Consider the following 22216-nt stretch of genomic DNA (forward strand, 5'->3'; position numbering starts at 1 on the left):
TTACCAAAAAGAACAATTTTGCTTTAATCAAAGATACTGAGGTATAGCAAGGGGACTGTTAGGTCTTAATAAATGAATAAAACTTTAATGATACATTTTCATATACTGGTAGGATTTTGTAAACTGACACTTTGGGAAACAGACCAGTAGCTCATCTAAGCCAGTAATCTATTTCCCATATAAAATTAGCCAGGATTAAAATCCATCTGCATTAGGCCGATTGCAAAAGGCCATGAAGACACTCCTCTGTGCTTGCTCGTAGCTATGAAGTTTTAATTAAAACTATGATGACTTATAGCACAAAACTCTGAAAACCACGGCTTCAGGTGGTTGCCATGGATGTATTTGTTGCAGTATGATTTAAAAAGTATGGGTGTTCTATATATATATTAAAAAATGTTCAGGTTTGTAAAAAAACCCCTAATCTTATTGAAAACGTAGCAGCAATTATCAATAATATGCCACATAAAACATGTCAGAGTAAAAATACTTCTGTGCCTTTATGCTCCCTCACTCACAGAAACTAATACTCCTTATAGGCCAAATCTCAAGAGCATCTGTCTTATGCACTAGTGCTCACTGTTACAGCCTGATCAAATCAAACAGCAGGAATCTGAAGTACTTGTGACTTCTGTAAGGGATAGGGGTAACGTTCTTCCTTCAAAAGATGATCACAACCTCATCTATCTCTACAGATATTTAATTTTTGTGCTAAAGATTTAAAACTCAATCAAACTTCTGATTAACAGAAACAAAAATTATGCATTTTTAAATGAGCTTCCATAATACAAATCCTCATAGTGGAAAGAGAGATTATATCCTCATAGAGTTAACATAAATTATAGGCATACGCGTGTCTACGCCAAAGCCAAAATACTGAAAATCATGATACACAATCTTCTAGCAATCCCGGGCTACAAAGACTAAAACATGCCAACACTGTGCATAACACAAGACCCCATGTACGGTGCAGCGCGCACATGCTGTTTCTACTCAGAGTCATGGATTTTAACTGCAGGCTGATAGAAACAAAACTCATTAGAACTTGTTAGTAAAAGAGAAAAAATGGCATAAGTTCAAAAAGATGTAATCTTTAATCAGCATAAAATTTTTTGTTCATTTTTAGTACCATGCATAGGAATGGTGTGAAGAACATTCCACGTGTCTCAAATATATCTGCATTAAAGAGTTAAACTAATATAATTTCACAGTAAAGCACATGTAAAATTAAAGCTGTAACAAGGCTCTCAAGATGATGAGCTATTAAAGACTTGTAGTTGCTGTAAATCATATACATACCTGCATTCCTCAGTAAGAATGTTTTATTTAGAAAGTAGTTTCTAGTAGCTTTACAGTTCTGTCATTGCCACGAACCAGGAATTATCATATCTCAAAGTTTAATTTTTAGTATCGATTGGTGAGGTACAGAAGAGACTCATTCTCCAAACCAGACACATGCAAGCACATACACTAAACCTCAGCTCAGAAGCATTTTGCCAAAGTAAACCAACAGCTAGAAAGGAAGGAAGAAAAAAATACCAACTCACCCACTGTACTCACTCACACAATTCCCCATTAAAGGAAATTCTTTCAGGGCCTTCTTGAGTCTTTTAATCATGTCTTGAAACTCTGGCGAGCCATTGATTCCACAGTGTTCTGAGGCGCTACAAGTTGTGCAAGCTGTAAGCAACAGGGCTGAACTCTGCACAGAGTGCTACACCTACTGCACCTTCATGTTTACCTTAGGGGTTGGTCCCAGGGACTTGCCAAAGCGCCCCAGGAAACCACTGCGTTCTAGCCCTGCCTTCTTAACCCTTCCACCGCCTTCCGGGATGAAAAACAGTTCTCGGTCTGCTGCATCACTGTTTTGGTATGACAGCTATGGTCTTAGTCATGCCAATTGGTTAAGGAAAAGCAGGTTCACATTTCTAGAGGAGTTGAGAACTTAAACTAAGCCATTCTTAAAAGTCAGTGAATATCTCGAATCTGTATTCCAACCAGTTTTAGTGTCTGAATCTAAACCGTTTTAAATCACAGAAATTAGATGCCAGGCTATGAAATCCGTAGGGAAACGCTTCCCTGTAGCTTAACAGTAAAGATGGAGAGATCAAGCGGAGTACGCAGTGCGCTGACTCAGCCAGCAAAAACGCCAGCTCGTAATCAGCTCCGACACGACACAGAAGGCACACAGGAGGAAAACATCCTCACTCAGTAAGCTACAGGAACCAAATTCCCAATTGCTTTTGCTTCACGAAATCATCTAAACAGTTAAAACGAATAGTTTTTGAAAAAAGTAGAGCAGCTGATAAACAAGGGGTTCTCTGAGATTAGAACCATGACAGCCTGATAACTATGTATCTGCTTGCTGATAGCAAGTGATACTTCGAGCTATCTCCTTTTTTGGGATATTTATAGATATTTTGCCAGGACGGATTCTTTGATGCCTTGCATAAGAGCACATATTTAACTTTCACCATAGTGGGCACAGCCTCCTCTGTCTGAGATTTTTTTTTTTTTTTTCCCCTTTTTATCTCAAAAACAAACTTCACAGGAAATGAATTACCTTAGAGAACTCTGCTCCTCCAGGCACATGTGGCTGAAACTAAACAGCTATTCAGTTAATGGAGGGAGCAGCCCTCTGCACACAGAGAACACATCTGTTTTCCTAAGAAGCTGAGATTATGTGCAGGAAAAAAAACTTGCCATAAAAACGACTGTCCTTCAGGTAACATCCCACTGAATTCACACACTTGTCATTCACATGTGCACAAGCTCAAAGTTGTTTTAAAGGTGTTTTTTTTTCTGCAGGGACAAATGCCCCTAACTCCTTCCCTCAGGCTCTTCTTTACGGTTTTTGGAGGATAGCCAAAAGATGATGTGGTCTAACTTGCCTTCGTCTTTTGGGAACAGTAACAATCCAGAAAGCAACCTGCATGGTGTGTTAATTTTTTTCAGGACAGTGGAATCACAGCCATTGTGTGACCTGTATTTTCCTCTATTCAGAGCATGCCTTCTCAATTAGGGTGATTAATAAACAGCAATGAACATGAGAGAGAAAAAGTGCAATACTTGTAAGAAGTGATTCTGGGAGTGCATTCCTGAATTAGGTTCAGATCTAGAGGTCAAGCTGAGGGAGCACAGTTCTGCGTAAGACAACACAGACATCCAAGTGACAGAAATTAGTGATAAATACACAGAGAAAAGCTGATGTGGCCTTAGACCCAGCTGAGACTCCCATCTCCTCCTGAGTGGACACCAGCAAAGCAGTAATCAATGGTAGTCGTACAGTTTGAGATGAGAGAGCCCAACAAGGAAGCTGACTTAACTTTACACAAAAACAATCTCTGTAATTGGTAGATCTGTTTAGTTTCAAGGAGATCCCTTTGAGATCCCCTCGGGCCCTACACTTTTAAGCTAATAAAGCTGATACAAAGCCTAAATTGACTGAATAATGCTTGAGGAAAAATGCAGAGGTTAATGGCTTGAGGGTGGTCAAAGGCCACCTTGCACAGGAACTTCTGCTCATAACACAGACCACTTTATTTCTGAAAAACACTGAGCAAAGATGACCAGTGCCCAGGTTTCAGTCGGAGTATGTCCTGGGTACAGAAAACCCATTCCAGTGGCTCATGTGGTTCAGTTCCTCATCACCATTAGCCAGAAACAGGCACTTAAGAGGAAAGTGAAACAAACTTCTCAAACGACAATCGGAAATAACTAAGCCATAAAGTTTATTCCTAATTCTTATTATTTAGAAGCTGGCTTAGTCCTGAAGCATGAGAATTTATATTATTAGTATTTTATGATGTTTGCAGGGATAAAGGGAATACATTTGATAATCCAGTAAAGATATCCTCCCAAGCTCTTTAGCATCAGTGAAACTTAATGGCATTGAGTTCCACAGATTAACTGTGCATTATAAAAAATGACATTTTTCTTTATCCATTTTAAGTCCTCAGTCTTTCCATTTTACAGACTGTATTAGAGGCATTAAGAACAATAATAAATGATTTACCATTTCTTAATCTAAATTTATAAAATAATAAATGGTAAAATCCCTTCTACTTCGTTCTTTAACAATCCTTGATGTTTACAAATTTTCATATAAAATATTACCATACTTCTTGCTTAATGAACATGCATAATATCCAAGTCTGTTAGCATAGATACGTTCTAGAGAAAAATCTCACAAAAATTTTTCATTGATGAAACAGGGTAGGATAGATGGTTAATGCTTTTAAAAGCACTGTTGAGCACTGCTGAGTAAGGTAAATAAACATTACTGATTATCTAGAAAAAAGCAAATCAAGATAGACTTGAGGAGAAGGGGGAGTTGATAGTTCCACCTGAACTTTTCAGGTGAGAGTTTCTCCCTTTTCAATAGATTTGCTCAAGCAAGAATTTTCTTTTCATCCTTGAATTCTCCTCACCAATTTATGCAAGCTACACATAAAGGTTTTGGATTCAGGTGAGAACCTTACCTTAAGACTTATACAAGTGGGAAGGCCTGGGAAATACATTGTTTTAAACAGAGCCCTACTGTGATTTAAAAGATTTTGTTCTCTTCTGAAGTAGTTTCTGAAGCAGCCATGGAATCTGCAGGACTGGATCAATGAGAAAGTGGAATGTGGCAGTGGTGGTTATTCCTGCCTGTCTTTGGATGTGATCCTGATCTTAATATATGACTACATTTTTGAAGAACAATGATTCTAGTTGCTTTTGCTGAGTAATCTCTTACAACATTCACATTCTTCTAGCTATACAGAGCACTTGGAGTAATTTCATGGCTCCTGTCCACTGAATCAAAAGAGCCTACATGTAAGATCCATTCCTTACACTGGTTCAGGTTCTCAAGGTCCAGGCCACACATGATGTGCACTGTGGCACACCCCTAGCCCCAGTCACCTATATTTTTTTCCTTAAATACCAGTTAGTGGCACAACGGAAATTACTAAAAAACCACTGAAGAGAGAACCCATTGGGGGCCTGTTAAGTCTTGGTGCTCTAAACCACCTCACTGGAATTGTCTTTCTCCATTGCCTCTATATGGAAATTTGATGCCTAACTCAGATTCTTGGATCACATTTTGCTTCCTGTAATTTAGAGCAAACAGTGTGAACGGTTATCAGCACAACAAAAAGCGTGTGAGGATCACTTACACTACTGAAATGCTTCTGTGGCAGTCAGGAACCATGCAAGTCTTTGGCCAATTTTCTGAAAGATTTTCATCTGTCACTGACATTTATGTGAATTTCAGGAGCAGCAATCTGGCTGGATTCACTCAAGGTGAACTATTGGTACTGTGAGTGTGGCACTGGGGTAAGATTTGAAGGACAACAAGACATTTCCAAAAGCTTTGATATCTATGTCCTCTGCTATAGAGCCCATGAGAGTGTCCAGTGAAATGCCCGGGGCTACTTTAACAAAAACCAGCCTGAAAAGAACACAAATTGCTGATGTAGCGTGTAACTGCAATGCAGAAGGATGCTTTTTAAGAAAAATGTTCAAAACAAATCTTTAAAATATCTATAAGCATTTCACTCCTTTTGGAAAAAAAAAAAGATATAACAACAGGATAGTGATCTCTGTAGCTATGGAACAACAGAACTCGTATCTATCAATTATGAGTTCAAATCCTTTTGACAAGGTGAACATCATTTTAGGAATTAGATTGGTAATCCCAACTTTAGCTATGACGAAACGCTTTCTTATCTAAAAAGAACAGAAGGAATATAGAGAGCTCTCTACTCGAAGGAAGTATTTCAGTAAACACACAGTTTTATCTTTCGTTCGTCCAAGTCTGGCCCAAAGATCCCGTAAAGGAAAGTTACGGCTGACTTGTAGCTAGGAAAGCAAACTGTTCGGTTTAATACGGAACTGAAATGGAAATGGCTGTGCACAAATCAGCTGTACCTTGATTTACAAAGGCACTGCCACCTAAACCAGTGCTGAAGGAGGCTTTGGTTCAGCTCTGCTGTGGTTTATGAGGACAGGGAAGGAGCGATCAGAAGGCTGTGCTGCAGTTTCTTTTGAGAAACGTCTCAATCGAGAAAGCTGCAACTGGGTATAGGCAGTGATCTCTCAATGAAGACGAGAAACCTTTATCTCGTGGAACTAACAGCAACAGTCTGATAACAGCAACACTAGATAACAAAGCCTTGGAAGGATCTTTTTTTAAAATTTCTGTGTGGATTCCACACTGTGCTGTACCACCTTCATCAATTACAGTGACTTAGGCCAGAAATATCATGTTATCTTTTTAGAGGTCAGCTTAAGGTTTTGCCAGAGAAAACTGCTGCCTCATGAACTACAGGTGTTCTAAGAACATCTGATTTTTGTTCCAATTAATGATAAGGCTGATAGATTATTTTTTGCTAAAAATCAGCAAGCAATCTACAAATTTTTGATAAATGTAATACATTTGTATTTGCTAGCTCCTTTTTAACCACAACATGTGCATCCTTGCATCAAACAGAAAGAAACAATCACATGGATAAAATAAAATCAAGTTCTGTTGTATAACAGATAGTTTTTAGCTTTCCAAATAACTGACTATTTTGCAAGTACTGTTCAAAGGGAAAAACTGACCTTTCTAGTAATAACTTTAAATACCTTCAGCCCTGTTTTGTGGTTGTGTTATCAATCATTAGCAGCTTATAATCCATTGTAAAGTAAGGAAATATTGTATCTTCACTTAATTTGCTTTCAAAAGCAAATGGCTTTTTTAAAGTTTATCTTATTTTCCAGGTCATCAGTTTGGTTTTTCAGTAAGCTTCCTCTTGTTGGCATTCTCAGACACTTTCTTAGTCAGAAAAGTGTCACATTCATTGATTACTACATTGATTACAATCTTCATGTCTTCTGTTTTCCTCTGAGCCTCTGCAAGCTTAACTAAAGACTTTAACATCTTTTCCATGCACATATTGTAGCCTGAATTAACACTAACCTCTTACTAATACCCGAAGAGGTAACATAAAACAAGTATTGCATCGTCTGTCACGTCTCCTGCTTGTGCAAAAATGGAAGTTGACAACCCTGATTCTCACCTACGGGGATATTAGAAAGCAAAGCCAAGACCCTTAAACAAACAAACAAATTAATTTTTTAGCACTGTAAGATTTAACTTGGTGTGTTTAACAATATTAAAAATTAACTAAAAAAACCCAAATAACTTAAGGCATCAAGTTACATCAAGGTAACTGAATATGGTGACTGAAGGATAAAGATATCCACTGTCCAGTAGAAACCATAGAAAAATATTGCAAAAAGGAAGAAATCCCAATTCTAGTATTTGGAAAATTCCAGTTTTCACCAGGGAAAATTGTGAGAGGTGGTTTTAGCCAGTATCACCATGACTTGCAGAAAAATGAAGAGTAAATGTACTTTCTGGAATAAGTGAACAAGACAGGACAGAATGACCAGTTGCATCACTAGCAAGGGCAGAAGGTGTCCCAGTGCAAAAACATAAAACAGGTAACATCTCCAGGGCGGTCGAAGAACAAGGGCCATTGGCCTGTTATCACCCCTTTACCACTGACAGAAGCAGCTGCTCCTTCCCGACTGGGCCGTCTGTCAGACCAGGGAATTCACCTGGCTGAAAAGTAACTGCCCCGCTCTGCTTCACCACAGGGGACCGCATGGACACACGCACCAGAGCCAGCGCAAAAGCCGGGCACTAAGGTGGTGGGAGCAAGCGGATCTCCTGATGGCGATGCTGCTAAAAGAACCCCCGTTAGTACAACCTCTTCTCTAGGTTCTCCTGGAAATAACAGAAAAAATATGTTCCTCTGAAGGGGATGGAGAACACAAACTTCTCCAATTGTTTAACTTGCTCTCTAAAGCCACCTCCTTCTCCCCGTTTAATTCAGGGTAAGTCTAGAGAGAGCAGGCTGCTCTCCAGGGTTGTTCTGCCCTGGGTACATTGCCCACTATTTTCAGCCTTAAACTGCGATGTGTGCTGTAAATACAGAGACACCCCCTCCTGCCACCGCCCACACCCCGTATGGTTGTGGTACTGCACATCGTGCAGAGATGCGGAATGCTTACAGCTCCTGCTGACTCCAGTAGTTCCTGAAGGTGCTTAATGTTTCTGAAACTCACACCCACAATTTGTACTGGGATTTTTTTTTCAAGTCTAATTGTTAATTTTCATGTTATTTTCTTTTCTTTTCAAACTAGAATTCTTGACCCTGAGACTGCAGTTCATCCAAGTCTGCAGAAACAGACAGTACACTAAGGTTTTGGAGACCATCCTATCTTGTATTTGGGGCAATTACTTCGAATTTAAATCTAGAGAAACCAGCTTTAAATCACACTACGATAAACCCTGTCACCACCTTATATTACAAAACTCAAAGCTTTCCATGTCTGACAAAAGGCAAACAGTCTGAAGAGCAGTCCTGATTTTCATCAGAATGCTGCATCAGTGTTCCCAAGATGCAATATGAAAGTGATTTAATTACACTTGGTGCAAATGGTCATTCTCTGTTAGTTTAAGACATACTTTAAGGCAAGCAGCAGTTTGGTAAACTCAGACTATGCTCACAAAGAGGTTTCTATTAGTTTAAGTCAACTTTTAAACCATTTTAACTAAAAATCACTGCGACCTTCTTCTATAGACAACAGAGAAAGAAAAACCAAGAACACAGCCATGATATATTTTCTTATGCTTATGCATAGCTCAAACTTTACAAAATTTTGAATGTCCTAACATTAGGTTATTGTTATAATGAATTAAATAATGCAAGTTTGAAGCTATTTTGGAATTGGTTTGTATAACAACATTGGAAGTCGTATTCTAATACATCCACAGCTGTGGTCTGTACTCAGTGAAACACAGATTGAAATGTGGCTGATTGCAACAAATGTCTCCTGCCCTCTTAGGTTATGCACTGTCATGAGCTGTAGGAACTCAGTGGTATGTTGAAAACAACGCATACCTGAAAAATAAACACGGTTCTTCCCCTTCAGAGACGACCCAAAAAGCCCATGTGTGCCCTCGATAAGGGAACAAGCAGGCCTTTAAACCGACAGACAGACCGAGAACATTCAGCTACCATGAACTTCGAGGAGTAAAATAAAGATCTACTGGCCAAATACTTTCACAGAAATTAAAACAATGAATCATTTTAGTAGATTGTAATTTTTAAAAAAATTAAAAAAGAAATCACTGAACAAAATTGTCGGGCAGAGACGGAGTGACCGGCTCTCCTGAATCCAATACAGTTAGGGGACAAAGTATATGTCACAGATCTTTTAATTTCTACTATACTTTTCAATAGTTGCCCTCTATTTCTGCAGAGGAATTCTTTAGTTTCCTGTAACATAACAACACTTTCTTAAACCAAAAATTCAGGCAAGCGTATCTGATCCAACGTAACGCAGCTATCGTGACTTAGTCAATCTGCAGTACAAACTCCAAATACCAGGTACTGTTTCTAGTATTTATTGGTTTTAATCCTTTCTGATATCCAGTATGCTTTAAGTTACCTAAAATAAATATATTTTGAAAAAATTACACTTAATTTAATAAAACTCCTTAATTTCTTCCCTTTTCAGCAGTAATACAGGACAATTCACAACTGTGTAAGTGAGAAAAAAGACGAGCAGTTACCTGGGGATTTTCTTGGGAATCTGAGGTGGTGATGAGTGGCTTGCTATTTTCTGTTCAGAGCTCTCTGGAGACGTTTCCAGCGTTTCTCCTTTGTCTTTTGCTAGTGCCTCTGCGATAGCAGACTCCACCCCACTCTTGCTGTGGTGGTCAGCCTTTGGTTCCGCTTGTGCCGGTTCACATCTGTACATGAAAACAATCGATGGCTTCTCACTGGAGTCGGACTTGGCTTCACTGAACCAGTGATGACGCTGAACTGGAGGAGGCGGGAGCATATGTATAACAGTTCCATCCAGACCCACCAATTTCCCTTTGTCTCTTTCTTTCTCTTTGTCTTCCTCATCATCAGTTTTCCGGCGGCGGAAGAAGCTCTTAAACGATATCCAGCGTTTGGGTTTTGCATCAGCAGCTCGGCGACCTTCCGAGTGAAGGATCGACTCAGCCTCTGTTGACCTGGTGGGACTGTTTGGTTTCGTCCAATTGCTAAAATGTTTTTGCAACAAGTTACTTGCATGATAGGGTGAAGAAGTGGACCGTGGTGGAGGAAATGGTGGTGCTTGCTCTGTTTTGGGACTTGTGGTATTTGGGGTGGCTCTCACTGGCTTCGGAGAGTGAGTGGCAATCGGCTGTGAAAGTGAATCTTTCTGCATTTTAATGGCAGCGTTTTCCACAGTCTTGGATGACTCTATTTCAGACTGTGATGTAAACAGAGATTTGGGACGTACCAGGGTGTTTTTAGTAGCATCTGCATCAGGGGGTAAGGAATACAGTTCTTCTACGCTACAAGACTTGGGTCCCGACTGAGGCGTTTCTGGAGGAGACTGCGGAGGCTGGATAGAAGCCACGATCTGCGAAAGCACTGTGCTTGCGTTCTCTCTGCCGCTGCTGCTGCCAGCACAAGCCTCTGGTGTTACGTCTGTTTTTGCTGCGGGCTCTTGTGATGTCTTTTGAACTCTTGATGGGGAGCTGTGGTCAGAACTATGACTTCTCTGTGGTGATATCTGACTTTTACTGAGACAGCTGTTAAACTCTTGGACCTTCTGAGCCACAGAACCCAGCCTGCATTCAGAGCTATTAGCCACCCCCTTCGCTTGGGAAAACTCGGTGGCTTTACTTCCTATGGCTTCAGTCGTTTTGCTTTCTGTTTCTATTTCTTCATACGTGTGGCTTATTACGCTAGTAGTTTTATCTTTGAGGGACAGCTCTCCGCTGGTCCCTAGGAAACTTTTATAGATGGCCAGGTTGTCATATGCATTTGGATTGATTACAATAGGAACTTTAATAGCATTTTTGGAGCTCTTCGCATAAGTGGGCTCATCGTGAATGATAATAGGAAAAGGTGGCATGCCAGCATTATTGTAGCTGTTGAATTTTATCTCAGATAAATTGGGAGACTTCACCGGGATAGTTTTTGAAGAAATGTTGGTAGCTGTAGGTGAAGTAGGAGCTGACTTGTGGCTTGCCTTCCTGGGAGGAACAGAAGGTCCTGAGCTGTTCGCAATTAACTCCACCTTAGGTATCTTCTGTCTTGGACTAGTACTAGAAGTCCACACTTCTTGGTATCTGATTGCACTGGATTTTTTCAGATTATCATTTACTCGTACAGGTGATGCTGCAGAGGATGTAATGGGTGTGCCTGGAGTTATTGGCGAGCTCGGGTTAGATGATGTATTTTTGGTTTCTGAGGTTTCAGTTAGATTCTCCTTACATTCATTGGTCATGGCAGCTGATACGTCTACTATGGTATATGGCTTGCAAACTGGTTGTTCCATATTCACGACTCTGTAAGGTTTAGCTTGCTCTTCCACAGGCACCAAATTTATAGTTACAGATTGAGCAGCAACATCTGAAGAACTTTTATTCTCTTGCTTATCAGTCTGCACAGCAATTTTGCCATCCTTCTCTTCCAGCCGAAGTGCAAGGACCGCCTTGTGAGTTTCTAGACTTTTCGGAACGTTTCTGGGAGCTTTTGACACATCCTTCACTTGCTGATTATCACAAAGACTTTCATATTCTGGTTCAATCAATTTGAGGTCCTGAGGAGTACTAGGAGATAACCCTCCATTACAGAGCTTCTGTGAAGAACTGCTGGTCGTTCCAGAACGAGACTCTTCTGTTAAAGAGGAATCAGGAGACGTGGAATCAGAAGATACCATGCTCTGCATGCTCTCTTGCCCATAAAGAATCACAGTCTCTTCCCCATAACCATTTAAAATTTCATCATAACTGTCGTCATAATCTACTGCACAGATCCGCTGGAGGGACTTGTTTCTAAGGGGCACGGTATTCCATTTCTTGTCAACACAGAACTGGACAGGAGATAGGGTGTTAGCTCTAAAATTAGCAAAGCGAGGTTGGCCCCTCATACGGATTTCCATTGCTAGTAACTCTTCATCACTTTCATCCCAGCTCTCATGCTCTTCTTGCATGCTGCCAAAAAACGTGTCATCCTCACTCTCATCTCCGCTGGAGAACTCTGGATAACAGAAACGTCCACCTTCATTACTTATGACTTCAGTGCTTCCACTCAGAATAACGTGCTTACTGTGTGAATCCTTCATTCCACCCATCATGCAGCTTGGAGGGATCTTTCTTTCTAATGACTTTTTATAACAATTATTGATTCTTCCCAAGAAGGTTTCTCTGGAGTTCATTTCATTTCCAGTTAGCTGAGGTGTGGTATCCAAACCCGCGATCTCCTTCAAAACTTCAGTCAGCCCGTTGTTATTGTTGTTTGGTATCTTACCTACACCATCATTGTTGCCGTAAGGCCTAGGAACATGGCTATAACCTTCAATTTCATCTTCGTTATTATTGTTCAGTGGTTTTTTGTTCAAGACAGCTTTGTTTCGGTTCCAACCTGCAGGCACCGATTTATTCTCACAGGGGTCCGGCGTGCTGATTTCGCCACATACACCCTGCCCATCTACTACCATCATGGTGGGTTTCACCGCTATCGTGGGTTTCTTTGCCACAGGTGGTCGGAAACTTCCTGTATTTCTCCCACGATGGCTGTTGCTTTGGTTTGCATTGGATTTCAGATTTCCATGTGAGAGGGGCTTTTTCTCAGATACTGGGGGTAGCTGATGCAAGCTTTTGGGCTTGAAGCAGTTCTTACATTCACCAGGCTTCCAGACGTGTTCAGTGAAAGTGTTGCAAGCAGACATTTTCCCAGGGCTTTGCGCTTGATGCTGTGCTGTTCAGTGCATGGTAAGAATTTCATCCATATGGTTCCACTCTGTTCACTTAGTACGGCTGCTGCTTTGGGCGGTGATCATTCTGAAACACAGAAAAGAATGGGGATAAGAATGGGGAACAAACTGGTGGATCGTTATACTTACGTCTTCTACACTATGAATGACTTGTAATCAGCAAGTGCCTTTTGCTGACGAGTTAGCTCTTTTTACGTAAATTTATAAAACTATGTAAATGAAATGCAAGACAAGTCGCAAATACCATTCTTCTCATACATAAAGACTAAACTTTGGCAGCTAAGCCCTGTATTACTGAAAGCAGAGAAAGACAGAGAGAAGTGGCAATGACTGAGAATTTAGGATCATTATCTTGACTAGTTCGGGACCATCGACCTTTAATTTTGCCCGATAAAACAAACGCTAGGAAGAGGATATAAACCCAAAGATTAGTGCACATTGCTTTCAACGTAACTACTTAAACACAAGACAGGAAAGTAGGAATTGTGTTTACTCTCCTAAATGCAATTGAGAGCATTTGGTTTAGCTTTGAATGTGAATGAGCTCTGCTTAAGTCACAAAATACGTTCAAGCAATTCCAAACTCTGCCATTTTAGCGCTTTTTCCATCAGAGTCAAATTGTAACTGGGCAAGTAATTTGTTTGAATAGACAGGCTGCACTGCAAACCTGGAAAAGTCAGATAAAAATGCTGTGGGGAAACCTTTCCAGAAAGCCACTGTTTCTTCTCCTTTAGCTTACAATAGTGGCAATAAACCATTCTCATATCCTCAAAACAAAGCTATGGATTTTTAGTCCCTGATGTGTTTCACATGTAGCTTTTCTACCTGCCTGCTCCCCCAGCCCCCAAATAACAACCGAAAAAGAACTGCAAATCTCTTTCAAAGTGAGCCTTTTTATTTCCTGAAATGATCAGCCTTAAGTAAAAACCAAACATGAATCTGCTGTGCTTTATAATCATTGGAGTGTCCAGGATTTAAGAATTTTATGAATTAATGCCTGAAGATTTTAAGCCTTCTAAGCCAAATCCACAAGTCTGGTCTCTCTGTCACTGTTGCATAACTCAAATTATCAGAGACATTTTATGGAGGTGAAAGAATCTGCGTGTCCACTGCTACTTCCGTAAACACAGGCATTGAAAATCAATAATTTTATATTCTTAAAGGCTTCGAGCGAAAATACACTTGCTGATCACATAGGTACCCTGAAAGGGTATTAATAAATCCAATTCAGTTAAAGACGCAGCTCTTGTAGAGCCCGTGGTTAGTAACTCAGCAGCAGGATGGCTACGTTGGAATCCACCACCGGCACAACTGGTTTGCATCAGCATAGCAAACAATAGAAAGCATTAGTAAAACTGACACTTCTGGAATTTGTCAGTCTCCTCACGTACTGCTCGGTTGTTTTGGCAAAGGGCTGTCCTATGCTGGAAAACTCTGATACAGCAGTCCTGTTCCAACACCAGATGGGGCTGAAGTCTAACTCTATTAGAGTATCTTCAGACACATTCATGGTACCGGGGCTATCATATTTCATATGCTGACTAAATATGTTTCCAGACAAAGCTTTTTGCCAAAAGTCAGTGCCAGAAGCTTTCTCTGTATGACCTAAGAGATAGAAAGTCTGCCAGACAGAGATCTGCCCAAACTTTCAGCCTTTGTTTTATAAATACACAGTAAAATGCCTTGTTTTTTTTTTTATCTCTGCCAAGATTTGTTGCTTCAACACTTTGCAAGCCCATATACTGTAAGCAGAAAAATTACATTAAGAAATAATTCTCCTAAAATCTGAGAGAGTGAGCACACATACTAGAATTTTATACCCTGATTAGCTCCTTTCTTTCATGTATTTAACAAATAAAAGGAGTAAAGTTACACTAATGGAAATCTAAACAGAATGTTTTCTTGGAAAATATATTTCTCCATTACATAAAACCTCTGAACAAACAATTTAAACAAAAGGGTTAGTGCATATGTGTGTGGTTTTTAAGATTTAACTGGGTGTATTATTTCTCTGAAATTGCACAAACTGCACTTGCTCCAGAATCCTATCACAAACCAGACAGCTTTATGGCCTTCCAGGCCAAGCATTTCCTGCTAATAATGCTGGGGTAGAAATGAGAAAGCGCTCTATGGCACACCTCCCCATGACTACATTTTCTTGTTTTACCGCTGGCTGTGCTCACTCTCATTTGCTCGGATACGCTCATACCAACTGGTATTCCTCTAACCCAAACCAGTGCTGCACAGCTCAGATACACTCATAAACTGGTATTCCTCTAACCCAAACCAGTGCTGCACTCCACATATGACTGCAAACTACAGGAAACTTAGCAGAACCACGAAATAAGGCTCTCCTTGAAGTAAAAACTACACCTCTGTGCAAACATACGTCCCACATCCCAGGAGTACCACCTGCAGCAATTTGGCTTAGAAATAAAATACATGTTGACATGTGCATGTGAATGCAGACATCCAACTTGTACGCAGAAAATACCGAAGAAACGTACAGATATTTTCAGTCTTTTGCACTTGAACACCTAATGGAAATGGTTCAAACACAACCGTGCTCTCTAACATGATTTTTGACAGTCTGTGAAACAGACAAGAGCCTCTGACTTCTCAGGTCTCTAACTACAGCTGGGTTTCCAACCTGGCTTTGGCACGTGCAGGATGAGCAGTTCCTGCCGCATGCTTTGACACTGCCTGCAGCTGTAACACAGAAACATGCACCTTCAAACAACAGGAAACGTACGGTACAAAGCAAACAAACAAAAGAATTCCAACATTGTGCTGCTTCTGTACTTGAAATCAGAAGCACTCCTATGCTACTTCAAATTAAATTCAGGGTGACCTTTATATGTCTAAACAAATATTTGCATTCTAACAAAAATTCAGGCTGTTTCTTCATTGCTGTACCACTAAAAGCAATTTTTCTGATGTTCTCCTCTTGCTTTAAAGAAAATACATTTACCGTTTCAACTACAGATTCCCTATTACGAGCGATAATTATAGTGAGAGTGATTATGAGCGATAACAGAAATGAAATCTTCTTTCAGTGTTAAAAACCGTAAAACATTCTTCACGTGTTGAGGCTACTTCCGTTGCTGTTACCGACAGCTGCAGCTTGGTAGAGGGCAGCAGAGCCCACTGAAGGTAATGAAAACGCACACCGACACAAACGGAAAAAAACACCCTGACATTGTTCATTTCTAAATTCGTACCCCGCTCTGCAACACAGAGGTGGCCAGTGAGAGATCCAGGCAGGCACACATCAGAACTCTGCTAAAATGTTTAGGTGTCTTTTCTTCCATAGCTTCCCTGCTTCCGTGACAGCCCATTTAACCGCTAAGGAATGGGAACGTGTACCCTGCAGAGCTTCTGGCTCTTCTGAAATGAGTAGTTCAGGTGACAGAACTTACTTGAAAATACTCAATCTCCACAAGATCAAAGCAGTAACAACCTCAGATGCTAACTACAAAACAGCATCAGGCTTTTAAAGAAAGCACTCACAGTAAATAGGTAATAGCAACATTGTGCATTTCATCCCTGTGTCTCAAAGCCTTTCCTGTAAGTGGATAATCACAACCATTCAGGATTTACACACAGACACACGGCAGTGCAGTGACGCTAAGTAACTAAAATTCACCAAGTGAGTCAGTGGCGGGAACAAGTACAGACAGACAAGTTCTGCTCCTAACGTGGTGCTGCAGCCAGCAGATCGTGATACTTCAGTCACTGAACGGTTGAGTCAGCACTGATAGTTCATCAGCTTTAAAGGCCAGATCACTTTTGGTGTAAAGGAGAATAACGCTCCTCACTCCAGCAGATACACAACTGCTCACTCTGGCCCTGGGAAGCTGATATCAAACAAACAGAAACGTAAAGGCGTGTTTCACTTCCCAGGTCAGAGGGAGATGATGACAGATTCAGAGTTGCAGAGCAAAGATGAAGAAGTAATCAGCTGAGATATCCTCACGTCAGGAAACTGAACCTTGCATGGAAACGTACAAGCATTTTTATGGCTCTTATTTGTTGACATCATCTTTGTTGAGCGCACAAAGATAGTAATAAACATGCATTTCAGGCATTTTCCCTTTGTTCTAAGTAATTTTAGGCTGGCGGGTCTCCTTTAGATGCATGCTGGCTGAATCACAATGAAGGCCTTCTCCAGTAATACTTTATACTAACATAATCCAATTAAAAGAAACTTAATTGGTGTGCGACATTCCCTACAATTTCAACATTTTAAAAATGAATAGTCTCGGTAAAGTACCAGATGGTGACACGCACTCACTAATCAGGCCTGCTCAATGAATGAGCATATTAAAACGAATGCACCTACTAGTCGTGTTTTCGATGCTGTGTGCTGCAAAAAACCCTCCCTGAAATGAATGCCCACTATATCACTGAGCAATATGCACAAGTGTGTATTTCATCATTTGTAACTGCAGCACTATCACTCTTCCATCTCTTCTTAGATCACGAGATGCTTGGTACAGATTTCCTTCTGTTGGTCCTCCTCTGGGGAAAAGGTGTTCAGCTTTAGCGTTGCTTATCCATGGCCACGGGCCTGCAATTTTTATGCATTCATCAGCCTCCTTATCAGACAACAGTCCCAATAAATTGCTACTGACCAGCCCACGAACCTCTCACCATTGGCAGGCACGTCCTCAGACTGAAAAAAAAATCAGCAATGGGAATCTAACCTAGTTTCCTGTCTAGGAGTGCCCAAACACCACAAAACCACTACGGCTTTGTGGTTTTGTCTGAACCACTTACAGGGATCTGGACAGTCACTGATCATCATAAACAACACTGTAGGTCTAACACAACAAGAATAAAGCAATGGTTCTTCTTTGCCAGTATCTGATTTCTCTTTCTTTAAAACTTTAATATAACTGTAACCATTTTAAGAGACTTTTTGGAAAAACTAGAACGCCCCAACTTCACACATACAGTCCTGCTTTGGTGGCAGAGGGCGGTGGAAATGCTTCATCTCCCAAAGCATGTTGAGACTTACTGATCAGGGACACTGAACCATCTGGCGCAGATAACTGGGACCACAAACAAATGTGACATGTGCTAATTAGGGATTTTTTGTCCTTCATGCCATAAAAAAAATTTCTTCTTAAATTTTACATCATTTGTCTCACTTCAAAGGAAAGCAAAACCCCAAGTGAAGGTAACTGCAACATCTGTTACATACATGAAATGCAAGGTGGAGAGAAGAGCTTCACAGCCAGAGAAGTCATGGTCCCAGTTTATGTTCAGTCCCTGGAAGCACCGTGCTTTGAATAACCGTGCAGCACCTGAGAAAAAGATGCTATATAGCACCACGGCAGAGTTTGGAAGTAAAAGCTCAAGTATCAAAGTTAACAACTGTGAGTAGCGCGCTCCCAGCACTTGCAAAGGCGAACGCACAGTTTGTAACAGATTTTTGCAGAGAGGAACAGTGACTCACAATTTGGTGAAAGATCAAGAAAAAGGCCCTCACTCCTAAGTGTGATGCCCAGTTCAGTCACAGCACTTACTTCAGAGGTATGCTGTGAAAAAACGTGAAACTAATAATGGCAAAAGGCATTATGGACTGCCACAATTTTATTCCTAACGTGGACTAATATTCACTGGATATCAGATCATTGCTGTTACAAGCCAGAACTGTGACTATGGCAGACAGTATAGCCAGAAATTTCCACAAATGCTGGGCATTATCGTTTCTGTTAAAACAGAAAAGTTTATTTTGTTGCAGATGTGTATTTTTTGTATTTTGTATTGTGGTGTACTTTTTCTTCCTTCCAGTCAGAACTGAGTGCTCTGGTAACTGTCCAAGGCCATAAAATGACAGTTCTGCAGCAAATGCAGTGAACCTGCAGTGGGTATGGAGGAGGCAATGACCTAGACTGAGAAGCTGCCAACGTCCTTTAGAACCACTCCTCAGCACCATGGCACTATGCTGCTGCGATACAAGGGGCATGATCGATGGAGAAGACATCAGAATCACTTCTACCTGAAGCACTGAAAAAAACTCCTAGTTGCAAACTTGCTGCAAGACAGTACGAAACAATCGGGAAACCAACCAAACTGTTTCTGGTTTTAACCTCCCACGCTGTACCTTCTCCAATTTAAAAAGAGTTTAAATTACATAAATATTTCATAAAACTAAGTGAAAGCAACCCTTTAACATGTTTTTTCTACCTAAAACTTGTAAGAATAAAACATGGTAGAAATAACCAGAGAACTGGAGCAAAAGCCTGCCTACGGCAGCCAATCCGTAATGCTTCAGAAGGAAACAGGCATTTCTTTACAATTTACCTAACCCAAACAGATAATGCCACAGAGCGGGGAAAAGGCAAGCAATATCCTCAGGATCTGCCCAGGTAATCTGATTAGATTCTGCATCATCACATTGCAAACAAAAAACCAGTAAGGACAAGGTCTTACCTTTGATGTTGAGGACAACAGACCCACCAAGCCATGTATTTGAATACAAACTCTTTAGAGTTCCAATAATAATAAGAGATTCTTAACTGGAGAAAACTATTAAAAATGCTTTTTTTCCTTTTGGGAAAAAGAAATCATCATTTAGCCTTAATATTATAATGATCAGACAATGGTGCATGGTTTATTATTTGGGGACACTTGTTATTTGCACAGGAAATTAGTTTTCCTTTTTTGCTTTTTTAAAAAGAAAAACCCAGTTAAGATAAGCCAGACTTATAGCTTGTTTACCTTCCTACAAAGGGCTGTATACAACATTCCAAGACAGGAACAAGCATGATAATGATAATTAAAAAATCCTGTCCTCAATTTCAGTGCATTTATGTTTGTCTCAATTCTATTCAAGCAAAATGATGAGAATTAAGCCCTTCACAGCCTATTAAAAATGCACTGGTTTAACTGTACCTTGACCAATCTAATTATCTTTGATTCACCTTTCCCAGGCTCCTTCCCTCTGATCTTTTTTGCCCATTGTTTAAGCACATGAAAACATGTAGAAGAATAAACTTTACCAAACCTTTAGTAAACCTCTCCATAAGTTATTCACAGTAAACAACAATGAAATACCTTGAAAACATTGTACTGCTTCTACAGTTACAAACCCCAGTAACAGTTGTGTTTATCCTTCTGCTGAGCACAGCTTGAGAAAGAAAACAGTGTATATCATCACTGTGTCATTGAATCCACCAATTCTGCAACTTCCATTTACGTAAAACACTCTCCCTTGGACTACTGCAGCCTCTGGCTCCAAAGATCTTTATGCTGAACTCCTGATGCAGCAAAAACTACAAGTGCCAAAAATATATCAATTTCAGTTTAGTAACTTGTGGATAGCAAAATACAAAATAGTATTGGAAAGGATATGGAAGATCTTACTAAAAAGTAGCCAGAGACAAACAAAACACCTGTACCAGGAGCAGGCAACTTCTGAGCGAGCAGTGGACTGCAGCCAGCGTGAGCGGTCAGCCGTAACACAGGACACAACACAAACTGCAGAGAAGCCAGACGAGTACTCTCCATCAGTCTCAACCTCCTCCGCGAGATCCTCAGGGAGTTATTAAGACAGACTTGAGAGAATTAAGTTTTAAAAAAACCCCACTATCGACCATCATAAAAAATGAGAGATTAGAAATAACTGATACATTAAAAGCAACAGCACAGCAGGGCTGGCTATGTAAAGCCAAGAACTGCGGACAAACTCGAGAGCCGGGTGGCTGAGCTACGCAAAGTTCTGTGGCCCTTCATCATCAGAGCCAGTGCAGCAAGGAGCTAAGCACGGTATGAACGGGACAGGGTTTTTATCATGACTTCTGTGAAGGAAACCTGCTCTCCTTCCTGCCAAACAATGAAATTAATGGGAAAAAGAGAAGTGGCACGATTTTATTTGAAGTTTTTAAGAAGTTCTCACAAGTTACTAACTGCCGGACATGCAAATGGTGCAACAGAATTCACAAGGCAACCAGCAAATTACATGGTTTCAGTGTACGAAAATCAATGACATGATTTACTGAATATTGCGTTCAGTTCTATTTATGACATCTCAGGAAGAAATGCAGCATAAAACAACCACAAAAATATTTTAAAGGATGAAAAGCATTCCATATTAAGTGAAACAAAAAGACTGGATAGTTTAGTTCAGGATTGAGACAAATAAAATAATATTATATTAAATGATCCATCTCATAAAGAAGACAGACTAAGTGTTCCCATTTAGTGTCTTGTCTCAGAAAAAACAAAGAGCAACAAAGCCAATGCAGCATCTTAAAATCAGCGAAAAGAAAATTATTCCATATAAAATGCTTCCTGAAACAAGCTGGCACTGAGATTAAGAGGTCAGCTGATTCAGAAAATGATTAGGCATTTATACATAGGATGGGACCTGGACAGTTGTATTAGGTGGGGTAAATCCAAAGCTTCCACTTGCAGTGCTTCAACGAAGCATTAACTATTCGAGTTGAGAAGAAAGTTTGCTCATGAGCAGGTGGTTCTTTCGTTGTCCATTTAGGAAGTTTGGGCAGTTTGAAGGACAGGGCCCCTGCTGCAGCCCGGGCGCCAGGCTGCAGTCAGCACAGTTCCGCCGCAGGATGCTTCCCGGCGCCACGCTGCGCGCGAGGTACCCGTCCCGGGAAGTCGTGCACCAGTTGTCAGTCTTTTCACGTTTGTACATCCCGTTCTCCCACTTCACCAGATCCGATGCACCAAAGAAACACAGAATACAAGATGTTGTCTTAGAGATTCTTGGTCTACGCTCTTCCATCTAGCCTGCTACACGTATCCCTTCCACCTCTGTACGGAATGTCCCTTTTGTTTAGGATATTCCCTGTATAAGCCTGCACTTTGGCACGGCCGTCTCAAAATTCATCTCTTTGATAACATGATTCTGGTTTTGCCTTTGCATCAGATCCTACTGTTTACTTTCAGGGGTTTTAGTTTAATATAGCGAAATAACTACATGGTGAAATAATACTAATATCCCAGTATCTCCCAGCGGTAAGGCCTTTCTCTTCTCCTCCCACACTGTTTCATCACTCTTGCGCCCGGCTTATATCTCAGCCCTGGAAACTTTGCGTTCTTTTCCATTATTTATGACTACACAATCATGTTTGATATTGGGCAACTGGGACCTCAGGCTCTGAACTACTTTGGCCAAGGGACAGTGTGTTACACAAGCACGTGTCTTGCAATGATCCACACGAACCTGTAGCAATGCACAAGTAAGAAGGAGGTTATCACAAAGGTAAGGACGTCAGATGGGAGTCTTGCAAAAGATTAGTACTGCTTGAATTTTGTCATGCTACAAGCTAGAAAAATCAGGGTAAGATGACAAAGGAATGATATAAAAGGAATTTTTCTCTACAACTAACCTGAACAATTTGACTTTTTAAGACACATTACT

The 22216-nt window shown here is 40.5% G+C and overlaps 1 protein-coding gene across 2 annotated transcripts in view; it reads right to left on the reverse strand.

Moving 5' to 3' along the window:
- The window catches only part of PEAK1 (pseudopodium enriched atypical kinase 1), a 53856-nt gene that overhangs the window by 26968 nt on the left and 4672 nt on the right, over positions 1 to 22216 (reverse strand). The window contains exons 2-3 of one of the 2 annotated variants that reach the window (XM_086620171.1): positions 9614 to 12889; positions 1548 to 1664 (exon numbers count right to left, since the gene is read on the reverse strand). In XM_086620171.1, coding sequence (XP_086476297.1) covers positions 1548 to 1664; positions 9614 to 12777 — 3281 coding nt within the window. In that variant the 5' untranslated portion in view covers positions 12778 to 12889. Of the gene's footprint in view, positions 1 to 1547; positions 1665 to 9613; positions 12906 to 22216 lie in introns of those variants that run through there. The other variant, XM_009985872.2, reaches the window with a different exon arrangement.

Source organism: Tauraco erythrolophus, chromosome 14, assembly GCF_009769465.1.
Source record: "Tauraco erythrolophus isolate bTauEry1 chromosome 14, bTauEry1.pri, whole genome shotgun sequence".
NCBI lineage: Eukaryota > Metazoa > Chordata > Aves > Musophagiformes > Musophagidae > Tauraco > Tauraco erythrolophus.